General features: G+C 37.7%; 1 protein-coding gene across 2 annotated transcripts in view; it reads right to left on the bottom strand.

The window, feature by feature from the left end:
- Positions 1-2628: 2628 nt before the first annotated feature.
- The window catches only part of SLC23A2 (solute carrier family 23 member 2), a 58216-nt gene continuing 44412 nt past the window's right edge, over positions 2629-16432 (bottom strand). For both annotated transcript variants that reach the window (XM_048053964.2, XM_013199231.3), the window contains exons 9-16: positions 16307-16427; positions 15458-15614; positions 13759-13906; positions 13091-13196; positions 9901-10030; positions 9636-9773; positions 8499-8594; positions 2629-7954 (exon numbers count right to left, since the gene is read on the bottom strand). In XM_048053964.2, the coding sequence (XP_047909921.1) occupies positions 7722-7954; positions 8499-8594; positions 9636-9773; positions 9901-10030; positions 13091-13196; positions 13759-13906; positions 15458-15614; positions 16307-16427 (1129 nt within the window). In that variant the 3' untranslated portion in view covers positions 2629-7721. The remainder of the gene's footprint in view (positions 7955-8498; positions 8595-9635; positions 9774-9900; positions 10031-13090; positions 13197-13758; positions 13907-15457; positions 15615-16306; positions 16428-16432) is intronic.

Genomic DNA, 16432 nt, shown 5'->3' with positions numbered 1-16432 from the left:
CACAGAGGCATTGAGTATTCCAGAAGTGCAGCGGCGCCTTTGTCTGCTCTTGACCTTTCCCAGTGCTTTGTGGCTTCTCTGGGCCTTTTTTCCTTTTTAAGGAATTTGAGTAGAAACAGCCCACACTGGGGGAAAAAATTAAAAACCCCGAACCAAAGAAATAATCTAAACAGCTGGTTTAGCAAAACAAGCAGCTCTTCACAACTGCAACATTGTAATATTTTTTTTTCTGTTGTTTTTTTTTGACTTGTATGTAAAATATGAGAAGTTCACGAGCCATCCGGCTAGGGGAAAACACTGACATCGCAAAAGCAGGCAGGAAGGGGGGGGGTGTTATTATTTATATTCCAGCAGCATCTTCAAGGGCTGGCAGAGATGAGAAGCCCTTTGTGGCAGGGAGAGCCTGGCCGTGCTGCACAATGGAGAAGAGCTGCCTGTGCTGTGCAAACCCCCAAAACTAGGGGTTTATCTCCAAAGCAACCAGAGCAAAAACAAAAGGGGGAAAAAGCGAGCAGGGTTTTGCTGCGGGTACCTGTGCAGGCACAAAGTAGCAGAAGTGGGGGTAAATCCTGATTTTGTAGCACCTGCTCGCCGCCCTTAGCACGCATGTGGCCTCCAGCATGGGTAGGATGGAGCCCAGATGGAGGCACTCATTCTCATCCCACTCCTCTTTCCACATGGAAGCTGCAGCATGCACTTAGTTGGCCCAGGATGGGAGGTGAATTTAAGTCTCTTCATAAACGGCTTCCCAAGCCACAAACACAGCAGGTGCTGACAGGAGGCCAACCTCACCCACACAGCAGCTGTGAGAGCAAACCCAAGTGAAAAAATAGTCCCAAAACTCTGCCCTGCCGTGGTCCCTCCAGCTGTGACAAACCCAAGCATTGCTTCTTCCTGCTGCCAGAAATCTCCTTGGAAAAGGAGATTTTGAAGTCTGCCATTAGGTACGCTGTGCCCATTTCGCAGGTTAAATCAGCATTTCTGTGCTAAACGGCATGCAGGGAAGACAATTGACGCCTTTTAAACCTTTGATTTTGATGGATTTGTTACCACTCCCATTAAGTGAGGCAGGATGGTGAGGACCCAAGTGTAGGGCATTCACTCCAAAACACTCCCAAATTCAAGTATTTCCCCCTGGACTGAGCAAGCATCCAAATTCACTTCTTTCGCACTTCCCCGTTTCAACTTTAAGACCCCCAAGATAATTGTCAGTAAATACCAAACAATGTTATGCACTTGGAATCATGCTAGTTCAGGAGCATCTGTTAGCCGTTACGCAGCCTCCAGGAAGCAGATGGGAAAAGATGTGCTTGTCTAAGGGATTTTGTTCATACCTAATATGTATTTCTTCGCAACGTGGTTGCTGTCCCCATTTCAGAATAAACCAAATGTCTCAGTCATTCTGAAAATACTTCTGAGACGCTGCCCAGTGTATAGCCCTTTCTGAGCTGCTGCAGCTGACGCTGAATTTTGATTCAGACAAGACGCAAGGAAGAAACCCAAGTATTTTCAGAGCTCTGACCCAGTCAAAAGATTAATTGAGATTTAGATCAGAGTGATTGTCATTGTAGCTTATAGATACAAACACATCCCAGCTCTTGCTTTAGGTGACTTTTTACCATTTTTCTTTCTTTCTGTTGCCCACTGGTCTATGCAGTTTTCAGACTGGTGCTGTGAGTTAAGCCTGTAGTTACTTGGGTGCCTTAATTCCTCTTAAAATCAATGGTTGTTAAGACACCTTGAAAGCTGACAGATGACTGAAGATGCTGTGTTTGTACTCGGACAGACATTTCAGCTCCTAATTTGCCATAGGTAGCCACTGAACATTACTGGTGCTCCAGCTAACATTAGGGATTTAGTATGACGACCCCAGCTAAAACATCCAAGTTCATTAAATGGGTGGAGATAAGGCAAGGTGCTATTCAGCTTATTTGTTTTTAAATGTTGCTGAAGAAGCAGAGTGATGCAAAGCTTATTTATCTTTAAATTCTGCCTGAGAGGACCAAGAGCACATCTCCAAATACACCATCAGTGTGCCCACTACCGCTGCGGACTATTTTGGCCAAGCAGCAATCCTGACAGGAGGCCCCAAGAGACTTTGCTTTGGCTGCAGATTGCTAAAGAAAGGGCAAGAATTTAGGCAAACTCCCAGCCCTAAGGCTTTACAAAACCAGAGGCTATTTCCCTGCTGTTAACACTTTGCTGTTGCTTATATTCATAACGGCAGAGAGTCACTCAAAGATGCCGCTCAGTGAAATTTCCTAAGGGAACTTGAAGGTTGTGGGGTTTATTTTTGTTAGGAAATCAGTCACTAGAAGCTTTGCTTCATGGACACTGCTCAGCCACACATCAGTGCTGACTATGGAAGTGCCTTTATACCAAGTTTGTCTGCTCCTTGGCTGCCTAAACTGGTACAAGACACGCATACTGTATATGATGCCTCTTCCAAATAAATCAAGAAGATTTAAAGTGTCTTGAGTGGGAAGGGTCAGGCAGATGTCTGCCGGTTGTCTTTTCAGATGGCACTTGCTATGATGAGATGTGGGTCTTCACATCACCTGGATTCCCAAACTATAGATTCTCCTTTTAAGGGAACGTTAAAAGCAAGTATAACACCATGCCACCGAGTTGCATCTATGCCCGCATTTATTTATACTGAACAGCTTTAAAAATACAGAATAAAATAGCTTTATCTACTATTATTCACAACATCTGGTCCAAATATTACATTTTTAAATATTTAATTGTTTAATGAAGCAATGTTAGAAAAAATATGAAATTAAAAAAGTCCATAAAAGAATTACACATCTCAGAAAAAAAAAAAACCCTCTTGCTGTTTAACAAAAAAGTTTTACAGCCAAAGTCAGTCACAAAATATCATGAAAAAAGAAATATTTATCCCCACTGCCTAAGAACAGTTTGTTACGCCAAAGGTTGTTATAAAGAGACAAAGTACAATAATTTGGACTGGCAGCAAGATGACTTACCTGGAAAGATGTAGTAAATACCAGATAATACACAAGGCAATTCTAAATATCTCTCTCATATCAGTATGTATGGATGGCAATGCACAGTCACAATCGAATTAGAACTAGACAGGAATATTTTGGATGTTTCCGAACACAGATCCCCAATACTTAAAAGCAGCCCAGCACTAAGCTGTATAGACTCATGGGCAGAAGCTAAACACTGGCAAACTTGTGGCCTCCTCCAATACTGTGATGACCTACCATAGCTATAGAAACATGAGAGCACAGAGTATCTGTCATCCCATGCCCCAAAAAGGCTGTTGGCCTTGGCAAGAAATACTAAGAAACATGTACCTAGTGAGACATTTTTTGGGGGAAAAAAAAAAAAGTGACCCACTTACTTCCCCCCCCCCGGAAAAAAAAAAAAAAGTGGATTATGGTTTAAGAAGGCCACATAAAAGAAACACTGTAGGCTGTGCTGGTCTGTCACATGCATTTTCTACATTGATATACATATGTTAAGCACAAGTTGTTTTAGATTGTATAAACATCCAATGGCTAACTGAAACCATTAGAAGCTGGCTGTTATTATACCACATGTGCCTGTAGTGCTGTTTATACCACAAATTACACAATTTTTGACACCTTTTGTTGAGAATACATAATTGACTGGTCCAGTCTCACTTGACTGATGCTCCTTGTGGTATAAATAGTACCAAGGATTTCAGTTTGCAAGTGCTAATTCTGCATTGGGAGTATCAAGATCTCAGTAGGGAGATGAACAGTAAAGGAAACCCTTCAGTTTTTGGTAGAAACATAAACATGGGTAAATAAAGTATACACAACTACTATAGATTCGTCAATGAAGAAATTCTACCATCACATGACATTGTCATGACAATCATACCACTCCCTCCCAGGAGAACTGTGGTAATTATCCTGAGTGGAAATGTTATTTTTTAATATATGGAAATAAAATACTGCAATATTCATGTACAAACCAAGTTGCCATATTTAAAGTCAGTATTAAAAGGCATAAAGCAAATTCTGGGTTTAAGTTTGAACTTTCTGAGTGAGGCAACTGATTAAGTTCCTCTGCCAACACATTCTAATATGACAACATTAATCATAGCTGAGTTCGCTATGAAACCTAAATTTCTATAGGTATAATTTGCAAGTATTTGCTTTAGAAAAAGTGTTTAAACATGTTAGCAAGAATTCTTAATTTAACTTAAAAAAATACAATAGAATATCAATTACAAAAGTCCCAAGTTACATTGTTTTGCATACATTTATACCATCTTAGATATGACAAAATGATATTTCTACCATGAATATTTGCCCTTCCATCTTAAAGTTTGGTTGAAACATCGCCTCTTAACTCATCTCTGAGGTGTTGTCTTCTGTATGTGGTTTTGCTCAACATAGCAGTTTGAAAGGCAGGCAATTACCTACAGGAAAAGTACAGTATTGCATTTACAGCCATATTTCTATATCCAGCCACCTTTACAGATCAAATCCTAGATGTAAACAGCTAAAACAAAGAATTTAAATGCTTTTCAAAACTGCAAGTTAACCCTCTGCAACACATCTGCCAGCAACAACCGCACAGCAGCTCAGACTGCAAACTATGCTCTTCCAGGTAAGAGCATTCCACAACAGCCACTCTAGGACTCAAATGTAGAAAAGTGTACATGGGAGTAGTACTTAGGGTCCGCAATTGCCTGCCACAACTGTACAAAAATGGGGGCAATTCTGAGCATTTCCATCGCAAAGAAAAGCAAGCATTGTATTTGCATCTTCTCTGGGACTGTTTCAGATGCATCAGAAAGAGAAAGGGGAGCTTCTCTTTCCAAGGCAAATTATTTATCAGCTCTGTCCTTTGCTCACCTCAAACCACTGAAGAGATGCATGCTTTAATATAAATATTTGAGGTGCAGCAGATGTATCAGAACATTCCCTGCATGTCCAGGGTACCACCACTAACTTCATCATAACCTTTCCCTATATGTTACAGGTGCTTCAGCAGATCTCCATTGCAAAATTGAGGCCCATCTTTAACCATTCGTGTTTGTAGTAAGATTGACAGTGTTGTTACACGTGATACAAATTTGGTTACAAAAATGACTGCTAACTACAGCTATTTATTTTAGTGTTACCGAGTTAAGTGGCAAGAAAAGCAAAGCATGCCAGCTAAATGCTACTGCACTTCTCAGCCAGTCAACAGAATCAGTACGGCAGAACCAAAAGTTGAGAAAGAATTAAATCCAAGTTTGACAGAGTAATCTGACTTCACCTATTTGGATAGTCTTTCCTACGCTGCAAGAAAAGGGTGGTATTCTGCCCCAGGAAGAAGAAAAAAATCCTCGGAGTCGTCGCCCTAATTTAACTCAAGTGTCACAAATCGTCTTGGCAATTCTTTCTGACATGCTCAATTAAGGCAATACAGAAAATGTACAGCTTTACTCCAGCCAAAGGTGAGAGAAGATAAAACGCTATTTCTCATCATCTGACCTCTTCAGTGTGTAAGCATTCATGTTGTCAAAAGAATATTTGGGGAAAAAGATTAGAAAAGCCTCACAACACAGCTGTCATTGCTGTGCTCAGTTCACAGCAGCATCACTGGAACTGAAACACTTCAGTATTTACAAGGTGGCACTGTTCTAAATACCAAAACTTTGCCTCTCTCCACATTTTAATCAACTTTGGCATTTTACATGGTAATAACCACCATATACAGGTGTCTTTTTTTGTTTGTTTCCATTTTTAGTTTATTTAATTATTCTTAATTCTTCCATCTCTCCCGCACATCTTTGGTTGCACATAAATTTGGGAAATTTGGAAGCTTTGTGTCACTAATTAGAGGTTTCTGCACTCAAACTATTTGTAAGTGGATGTGGAAATCTAACACCTCACTACCCGAAGAGCAAAATTTCAAATGATAAAAATGACTTAGTTTCACAGGCAAACTAACCTTGTCTATGACACAATAACTCTTCTGACCAGCTTTCGAGATAGTCCAACTGACACCAAGACTGCAAACTATTGAAAGTCCCCTGAAGCAGGGACACACACATGCTTTGTTACGGAAAAAGCGGCATAAAATAGTTTCTGGAAACAGTCATGACATGCTGAAAAGGATATCAATGGAATCATTCTGATCCTACACTATTCAGTACTGATCCATTAAGCTCTTTCCTTGCCCTCCCCACCCCAACCCTTCCATGCTTCAATAACCAATAACATTCACGTGGAAGTAGACTCAGAGAAAACAGAGTTCCTGCGCTCCTGTCCAGTAGTCAAACTTTGATAAATATATTAGTGAATTACAGGATCTACTGTTACGTTTTTCCAGGAATATAAAATGCAAGCACCGTAGAGCATACTGGCCTTGAAATTACATTACACTACATTTCCCTGATGATCTCCACAGCTTAAAAATGCTTTTGGGGCCACACTGAAGTCTAAAACTAACTTGCAATAGTAAGAACATTAAACATGAATAAAACTTTTAATTATGAATGCATGATGAGCATGAACACTCACGTAACATCAGAGCTGAGACTATTCCAGGAAAAAAAATCTGAATGGTGTCCTGATTGGACCCAATACCCGTTAAACCACCCAGTGGATGAGGACATCAAATGTAGTGTCTCTGTCATTTAAGTTCACCTCTCTAGAAGCAGCAAGCTTTTGTAGTAATCCCACAAAACAGGAAAAAAAATTAGGCAATGCAACAGAAGCCATTCATAGGCAGCACTGGCTCTCAACATCCAAACAAGAAAATTTTGCACAGATCCATACCCGCAAATGCTGGCTGCAATTTGATCATATGGTTTTCCCCACAGGAAAAGCTGTATGCATACAGGTGTTAATTGCTTAGAACCGCTTAACAAATTACCATTTTTGTTCAGAAAACATCTAGCTGGATACATGCGTTTTGCTGTAAGAACAGTTATCAGGTCCCATCTGGAAGTTAAGTCTCTCATCTCTACAAAACTCAAGCTACATAAGGCCCTTTAAAGAAAACCTATGCCTGGACACCAGTTAGGTGGTTAAAAGCCTGGCAGAAAAAGAAAATGTTTAAAAATACAAACTGACTAGAAGTGAGTGGTATCTTCTAAAGCAACAAGCTAATGAAAGTCGGTCATAATTTTCACAGGCAAAATTATAATGGAAACTTCTGTCCTAACACTGGACATCTGACTGAACTATCAAGTAATTTGAAAAATACTCTCATGATTTGCCAGTATAAATTCAGTCTGGTTTCCAGGGATCTGAAAGTATGGAATGTGCAAATCAGTGGTTAGAAAACAGTATTTGTGATTAGACATAATTAGATCCCCCCCGAACCAAATTTTCTGGCATAACTAACGTTACAAGCAATGAATAAGCCAAAATGGCAGCATCAGTGATGTAAAATCACCATAAAAAGTAACATTTCCCATAGCACTTACATACTTCAGGAATCTAAGCCCCATTTTAAAAAAACAGACTTGGGTATACAGGTATCTGTAGTTTTTGGAAAAAAAAAAATCAAACAGGAGTATTTGCAAATTTGACCCAGAGACACTAGATCTGGCTACCACCACCCACAACAGGAAAGCTTTTTTTTTTTTTTTAAATCCGTCTCAGCTCTGGTTCCAGAATTTAAATGCAGATATACAAAACATATATTTTAATGCTTCTTAATCAGCAAGAAACTGCAAATACATCTCTTACTACAACTAGATAATATAATTTCAACTAAGGCTATACTGTAGCTTCTGAGTCTTCATCTGAACTCCTGCAGTTGCTGCTTTTCCTGAAGCCTTTCCATGTGTAACCCATGAAGGTAGGGCTGATGGGCAGGAAGCTGAAACACCTGTATTTTTTTATGAAGTTCATGCCAAAGGGCAAATCATATGTTTCCATGCCATCCAGTGACTTGCTTCCTTTACCAACTCCTTTCTTCCATTTCCTTATTCCTCTTTCTTCAGGGCTTCCTAGAAGTAAAATAAATAAATAAATAATAGGTACACATATAGATCTATACATACACAGACACACACGTGTAATAGAGGTAAGAGGAGAAAGAAAGAAAGCTTCAAGTCTCAGCAAAGCACTGGAAAGACCTAGAATCCTCAAAGAGGTAGAAAAAAGGAAAAAAATATTGAAAATGGCAAGTATCTGTTTTACTATATATCTGGCAGTTGAGGCAAACTTTTGCTCTCAAATGAATGGAAGCAGGTTTGGATCCTAAAATATTTTTACTGTATCTTCTGAAGAATTCTCCTCTGGTTTCATTTCTTTTTCCCAGTTATTTTCTATCTTTAAAGAAGATGAAGACCTTAACTTGAACAAGATTCAAAGCGTTATCAAGGAAACTGAAGCACACAGGAATGAAGCGGTCTACTGAAGGTGTTTAAAAACAGAAGTTAATAAAAGCGGCAATCACTTCCTCATGTCCTGCCTCCTTGAAATGAAGTACTATCATCATTCAGTAAGATAGTCATTATTTCAAGTAAAATGGCAAGTTCATATGCTGACCTGGAATGGTATTATCCAAAATAAATGCAACACAGCCACCAACAAACATGGCTGTAGTGAGAAGAACATTCAATACTTGATCAATGCCTGTTATTCCTAGAAGAACAGAAAGGAAAAAAAATTAGTATTTCATTTTTTAACATATATATGTACATCCTATGCATTTAACGTGGGAGAACTTTAAACTAATGTGGTCCACCATGGGAACCCTTATTTCCAAAAATTCCATGAATTTTCAGCTGCTTTTAAAAATGCCATGAAATACTGTTTAAGTTTCAACCACAGACAACTGTGCAATTGAAATTATTTAGAAAACTTCAAAATAGAAAAGGAAAATTTTCATGATGTAATATCATGTGGACTAAAATAACTCCTTTCAAAAGCTTTTTTTTTTTTTTTTTAAGTAGGGCAAGAACCTTGAGGCAGCAATTCACTAAAAAAGAACGTATTAATAACAAACTAAATCTTCACTTGAACGATTTATCTAAACGACCTAAAGAAGGTAAGATATGGTCTTAAACCTACTTCTGAAGTGACAGCTGTAAGAAAATCTATTTTTTTTAAATCAAGTTAAGTGCTCCTCTACAACACCTTCCTTTGATGATGTACACTGTCATAACCACTATTGAGGAGGTAGTATTTAAAAAAAAAAAAAACAAAAACAAAACCGCTTCTCCATAGATTCAATAAAACTGCAGATTTGCCGGCAGTCTGAATCAAGTTCATTAAAATTCAGGCTCAAAGCATGTCTAGAGAGACAAAAAATGTTCGAAAATGAAAACATACTTCCAGTTTTCAAGATCTAATTTGGTATTTCCCCTTCCTCTTTTAACAATTTAAAACTCGGATTTGCCTTTCCAGTCCTTATTCCAGTCCAGCTGGCAACTGTGTCCTTGCATTGCTCCACAATTTTATCCAAATAAAGCATGACAACTTGAGATGTATCACACTGAAACAATCAACTCAGCTCTCAACACCCAAAATAATTTTCCTCTGAATGCACCTGCCTTCTTACCTATAGCTTTTATTGTCTCTGTAATATTTTTGTTTTCCTCTTATTTACTTTGTACTTGTATCTACTTTGTATATCAGTATTATGTAAAAATATGCTTCATGTAAATGAATAGAAACACATACCTGTCACCAGCGGATTTTGTTTGAGATAGCTTGGGAGGACAAGCCCAAAGAAAATGGAAAATCCAAGTACAAACAGATTGCGAGAAGAATTTAAATCTATGAACTGGAGGTTTGACAGACCCACAGCTGTAATCATCCCTAAATAAAAAAAATAGAACAAGTCTCAGCCTTTAGACTTTTTCCTGGGGGGGCAAGATAAATGCAGCACTAGAGTAAAAAGATACTGCCACAGAATACACAAAGAGGAGCAAAAAACATACGTTACCAAAGAGAGTGCAAAAGAGGGCACCAAGCACAGGGTCAGGCAGCGATGCAAAGAGAGCACTGAACTTGCCAACCATCCCAAGCAAGAGCATGAAGGCTGCTCCATATTGTATAACCCTGCGACTTCCAACCTGCACGAGAACAAAAAGGAAAGCACACTGGAAAAAGTCTGTCCTTTGTCCAACTTCGTGCCTTGCATTTTATTTTATTATTCTCTTTCAGATTCAAAGCTTCTTTTCAAGCTTCCACGTATATTTTTTGCAGTGTTAAAACACAGGCTGCAGACCCCTTGCAAATGTCTTAGAGGACTCAGCTGTAACATGGCTGCAGTCCAGTTCTAACATAAAACTTTGTTTGACTTTGTTTTCATTAATGTTAACAAAACCATCTGTGTCTGCTATAGCCACTATAACCATGAAATGTGGCACGGTCCCATCTACAATAAAAAAAATAAACCGACAATAACTAGGAGTGATTGCAAACAGATCAACTGTAGTGCAAACAACAACAAAATAATGCCATGTGTTGCTGCCCTTTTACACAAGAAAAATATATCTCTATCCATAAATCATCTTCCACGTAGTTCACTTCAAGCAGATATAGCCTTTCTAGATAGATTATCAAGTGATTTTATAACATTCCTCCAAGATCAGAACTGAATTTGCTTCATATGCAAATCATGGCCGTGCAAACACTGAAATCAAATGTCTGCACTTCCTTCCCATTTTTATTTTAAGCATTCAGACTTCAGGGCAGTAGTTGTCTGGCATTATGTAGTATTAGTAGTTGGTAAACCTGAATATTCAATATTTTAAATAGTGTTGTATTCGCTTAAGAGGTCCACTAAAAACAAAAACAAAAATTTTGTTATGCTGATAGCGTAGTTTCTAGCAAAGCTCTTTGTAGGTTTTTCTTTTACAGAGTACTATGCTTCAAAGAGAAGCTGATGTTAATTTGTTAATCATGTGTGACTGAGCTAAATAAGTTAAATCAAGAAAAAAATATACTAGGCATTTTTAGGGTAAAAGTATTCCTCCTGTATTTTTCACTGCTTAACTGTTAGATGAGACATGATCACCTACACAAAGAAGCTAGACAGTAAATTTTGGCATTTCAGTAGAGGAACGAGTTAGCCTACAACTTTCCCTATTTAAATAAAAATACTCATCTTCTTATGACCAACAATAACCTTGCTCTAAAATTACCTTGCTGTATGAAATAGGCAGATTCTTTAAAGAAAGAAAGAAAAAAACATGACAATAACACTGGTTTATACAAATTATCATTCTCTACAAGCAAAATAGATTAAGCTCCAACAGAGTTTTAAATGCTACTGAAAGCATCTTCATAAGCATCTAGATCAAACTATTTAATTATTCCAAGGAACTTGTACACATACTTTAAGTAATTATTTTGGAGTACATGAATAAAGATATGGTACTTAGTTCCTTACAGGAGTATCTGTATCATCATCAACATTATGGCATAAACTGCCTATAATTTTGGCTCAACAAATGAGTTTTCATCGATTACCCTCTCATCTACTATAATTCACTCACAGACTAGCTCAAAGACTTTGCAGTATTACCATCCAGTAAAAGCCTCATATTTAAATTCTAAATTGTAACCATATACTGATTTGAAGCAAAGGAAATGCCTTCTCAAACGTTGCATCAGTATAATGGGATCACTGGGACTATATACTCTTCTGCTCATGAACACAGGAGATATCCTCTCACAAATAAACAGCAGAGTATCGAAGTAGTAAAAAACTATTTTTATATAAATTGAAGTTGCAAAACTATTAGATTTTTAGGGACAAATGTTCAGCCAGGAAAACAGGACACACAGCAATCCAGCTGTGCAATCCTGGAAAAGGCATATTCACTTTTCCATCATGCTCTCTGAACAAACCTAACTGTAGTTAACTCTGTCCTCTGTAACAGCTGCCAGCTTAACATTCTTTTTTTTTTTTTTTTTTGCTGTTTCAAAGCAAAATACATGCTCATTTCTGTGTACTCTTAATAAAAAAAGCACTGTTAATTCACATAAATATGAAGTGAATAACAGAGACAGAGCAGAACAGAATAAACCTTTCTTTAAGGATTTTTCTAGCAATTTTCTTCTAGGAAATTTCCACCAGCAACTCAAAGGAAGACTTATACAGACAGCAGATGGTGCTATTACTATTTATATTTTATTCCAAAAGCAAACAGAACCATCCTTTGTGCAGAAAAAAATGGCTGAAGATAAATTCATCATCTATATTAGATTAAGCAAGGGGGACGAGTTATTTTAAGTGGAGTGCATGCATTTTATGTCTTGTATTCATTAAACAGATTTATAGCTTACAAACCAAATACACAGCAAGCTGTACATATTTGCAACGTACATTATCTTACCGATTTTGCTGATATTTCTTAACACAGTTAAATTAACAATGCCAAGCAAATCTCTCTGCAGTCCAAGGTCTCTCAGTTCAGCAGGGCATTCAAGCACATGCATCCAGTTTAGTGTGTGAACAAATTAATTCCTCAAGTGCTTAAATATTTTGCTAAGTAACATCCCAGAAAGTATGCATTCCCCTAAGCATGCTCAGTGCTTTATAAACCTATCACAGTGGAGACATACATGCATGTAGCATACATGTAAATTTGAAGTTACTTTGACCACATTTTCAGTTCTAGTTGCGTCAGTGTCATGTCCTAATACAGTTGTGGGTAAGACCTACGGATCTCAGCTTGCATTTTATTTTGTGTCGAAGTGAGACATTAAAAACAGTCAGTCCTCTAGAGATGCTATCAGAGTCTAGACATCCAAAAAATATCAATTTCTATACAGTTAGTAGTGTTTGTGCCTCAAAAAAGAAAAAACACCCTTGAACCTTAGAATACTTTCTTGTTTTTCAAAAGGACAGTTTATTTAGTATCATCTGCTTTACGTACATTTTCTAAACGCTATTTACTTTGAATGAAAATAAGATTTTTGGGGTCCTTATCTAGAATGGACTTCTATTAGACAAGGTCTGGTACAGAAAGTTACATGAATTCAGAGTACTCTGTGAAGTTTGTCTGCACAAAGTATTATTTTGCAGAAGAGGATTATGCTGTGAAATGTGAAAATGGCATAAGCCAGCCACCAGAGGAGATAAAATGTCACTGACCACTGACTGATCAAGGTAAAGAACATACCTTCGTGATGCCCAAGACACCAATGTTAGGGCTGGAAGAAGTGGATCCATTCCCTGTCCCAAATACTCCATCCAAAACACAGGAGAGACCTTCAATAAAAATCCCTCTGTAATTCACAAACAGAAAAATTGTCAAGCTTGTATTAGTGTAGATTCACTTCAGATGGTGCTTTGTGACTGTCGTGCCTATTCAGGCATCTGTGCCATAAGATTTTATAATTCACATTTCAAGCTCCAATACACCTGGAAAAACACGTTGGGTTCTGTTTTCTGTGTCTTAGATACCCTTGTTCCTAAAATAAGGAAATTACAAAATAATTGAAGTTAAAATTAGAGCTGTTCTTATTTCTAAAATTATGCTTCAGGCAAATTCAACAAGCTACACTGATTCCAGAACTGATTTAGAGTTCTGTCCTCACTGAAATTGTACTACTAACTTCCTCAGACTCCAGCAGGAATGGGACTAGTTTTTCAATGTTACATTTGAATCAGGAGTTCAACATGACTGTTACATCTTCCATTTCAGATCCCTGGCCCTTGTGTTTGACCAAATTTTAACAGTTAATCTGAGAGCACATTCCTGTCTTCTCCTGAGGGGGTTAAAAAAAGTTTTTAAAAAGTAGTGTAAGATACTGAAAAATATATATATGTAATTTTTTTTTGACGTACCTGTTTATTGCATGAATAGGTGGAGGAGGAGCACATGACAACCTGGCACAGGCATAGTAATCTCCTATTGATTCAATAATGCTAGCAACAACTGCACTAAGCATTCCTATAACTCCAGCAGCTGAAATTGTTGGCAGTCCCCACTGAACTGTGAAGAAAAGAAAACTGAAATCTCTCATGCCACAGAAAGCACTGTAGATATCAAAACATATGGCAATTCATTAATCCTAATGGAATCAACAAATTTCCTTAACAGTAACAAAGCCTGGCAAGTTCAATTAGATTAAAGGAACAAAGGAATAAAGGCCTAACTAACTGCTTTGATCATGCTTGAGGGAAAAAAAAAAAAAAAACAACCAAAACCCTGAACTCCACCACAAAGATTCCTCCCGTGCAGAAGGAAGGAATTTGAACTACTGTTTGGAAAAAAAGAAAAAAGCCAACAATAATTCAGATCGGTGAGGCAAATGCGACTTAATTATTGTTGCTCTGAAAACTCAGTCTTTGGTTGCAAGTTTAGTCTACCAAACAAAGACAAGATCCAACAACCAGCTATGATCACTGCATAAACACCTTCCAATTCCAAATTTTTGTAGAAGGGAAAGTAAGATTAATTTAAGCCTGTAGAAAAGCTTGGCAGGTTTTCCACAGCAATTGCCTTGATGCTTTTTATCTCTTTGAAATAGAAGAGCCTCTCACAACAAAAGGAACTTTAAGTCATACAAACATGAATGAACAAGGCTTTACAAATAAGAAAGCTCTAATCAGGGTGGAGAAAAAAGTTTTCCGCCTCTTCTTTCCCAAAACCTTCTATTATACATTTTGCAAGTAATGCTTTAGAAGTGGTTTCTCCTAAGAACTAATCAGAACCAAAGCATATGGAAAACCACAATGAAGCTCTTCATTAAGATCTAGTGGTATTCGTAATTTCTATTCCAGAAGAATATTATTCTATTATGATCATGTTTATTTCTGAGCAGCACAAATGAGTTGTGCAATTCTATCTCATGTCCTAAGAAACAGCCTTTAACAGCTTTACACTTAGAGCAAAAGAATAAAACCACTGAAGATGTCACTTAAAGCATTTTGCGCTGTCTTCTAATTCCTTTTTTCCTTTGATAAGCATTGACTAGTATCCTTTGGCTTTCCCATAAGCCCGATTCTAACACCACTTCTGGAAGCCAGGACGTTTTTGTGCAGTTGCCTAACATTTGTCCTAATTCAAGAACAGGTGTGTTTGGGGACAGGGGAAGTGTATTAAGTTAGAAAAACTCCATACACTATTGATTCCTTTGACAACGAGAATCAATGATTTCAGTAGCTCTCTACAGGAGTTATAACAACATATCTTTCTTATTGTATAACATTAACAGCAGGTACCCACAATATCAACACGTAGAGGTTAAGTCAACCGTTACCTGAAAATCCATGTTACACAAAGTCACAACCACGTTATTAGGAGTCAAGAGTTACCTAGATAAACCTTACAAGTTCAAGCTTCAGAGACTTGGTCTTTCCTGTGTGAGACCTTAAGGTACCACGTTAAAGAGCAAAAGAAGGGGGAAAAAACCAAGTGTATGTTGCAGTGAATCTAAATATAGTACTGAGAAAAAGATGGCAGGGTTTCTAAGAAGAACACAAACAATACTCATAGGCCAACTATTAGAAGAAAACAGCCCTTAAAAACAGACATACTTACAAGGATAAGGAACTTTGAACCATGGAGCTACCAACAGCACTCCTCGTCGGGCATCTGTGCGAGCGTAGAAGCCGTACTTTGAACTGTCAGGGGGAAAGACGTCCGTCACAGTGAAGATGAAACAAAGCAGCCATGACACCAAAATCGCTAAAATAATCTGCGAAAGAAGATTAAAAAAAGAAGCTGTTTAGAATAAACTATAATTGGCAATATTCACCAATAGAAGTTTCTACACACAATATCTATTGCGCACACATCTGAGTGCAATCTTAAGTGATATTTTAAATCTGAACAAGCAGTAAACCCTGTAATAGATCCACTGAGTATCTTTTTCCTCTAATAAAGGTGCTGCTACAAAAGCTTTAGAATTAGAGTAACTCTTCTCTCCCCTAACAAATAAGTCTCCAAATGGGCACTTACATGAACGAGTAAATTAAGTCTACGTTAACACAGAAATACAAGGAAGTCTTTCACATGGAGAAACAGAGTATTGCTTTCATAAAACTAAAAGATAATGATCTTGCCATTCCTTTTTTGAAGGGCTCCATTTTAGCTTTCACTACATGCACAAGCCTACCTCCTTTTCTATCCCCTTCACTCCCCTCCCTCATCTTCATCACTCCAGCAGCTCCTCATTAGAGACGAATGCCAGAACGGTATCTAGCAAAACTACGAGACTATTTCCTGTTGCAAATAAGCCATTTAGTTAAGTTCCTCACAAGCACATTTAAGCTTTTATCTCAGCTTTGTGATCTACTGTACTACCTAGAAAAATTAAAATCAAGAAAAAAGCCCCAAAACATAAATTGGTTTACTTTTGCCAACCGAAGAACCAGTTCAACTACTTACAGGGAACATCTTAAAAAGCTGCAGCCTATAAGCTGTCCATCCTTTCTTGGATTTGTAAATGGGTAAAGGAAATTTGACATTTCTGGCATACTGAGAAAACAACAACACTAGGAAAATAGTCCTGAG

This window comes from Anser cygnoides, chromosome 26 (assembly GCF_040182565.1).
Source record: "Anser cygnoides isolate HZ-2024a breed goose chromosome 26, Taihu_goose_T2T_genome, whole genome shotgun sequence".
Taxonomy (NCBI): Eukaryota; Metazoa; Chordata; class Aves; order Anseriformes; family Anatidae; genus Anser; species Anser cygnoides.
This window is presented reverse-complemented; position numbering and strand designations above follow the sequence as displayed.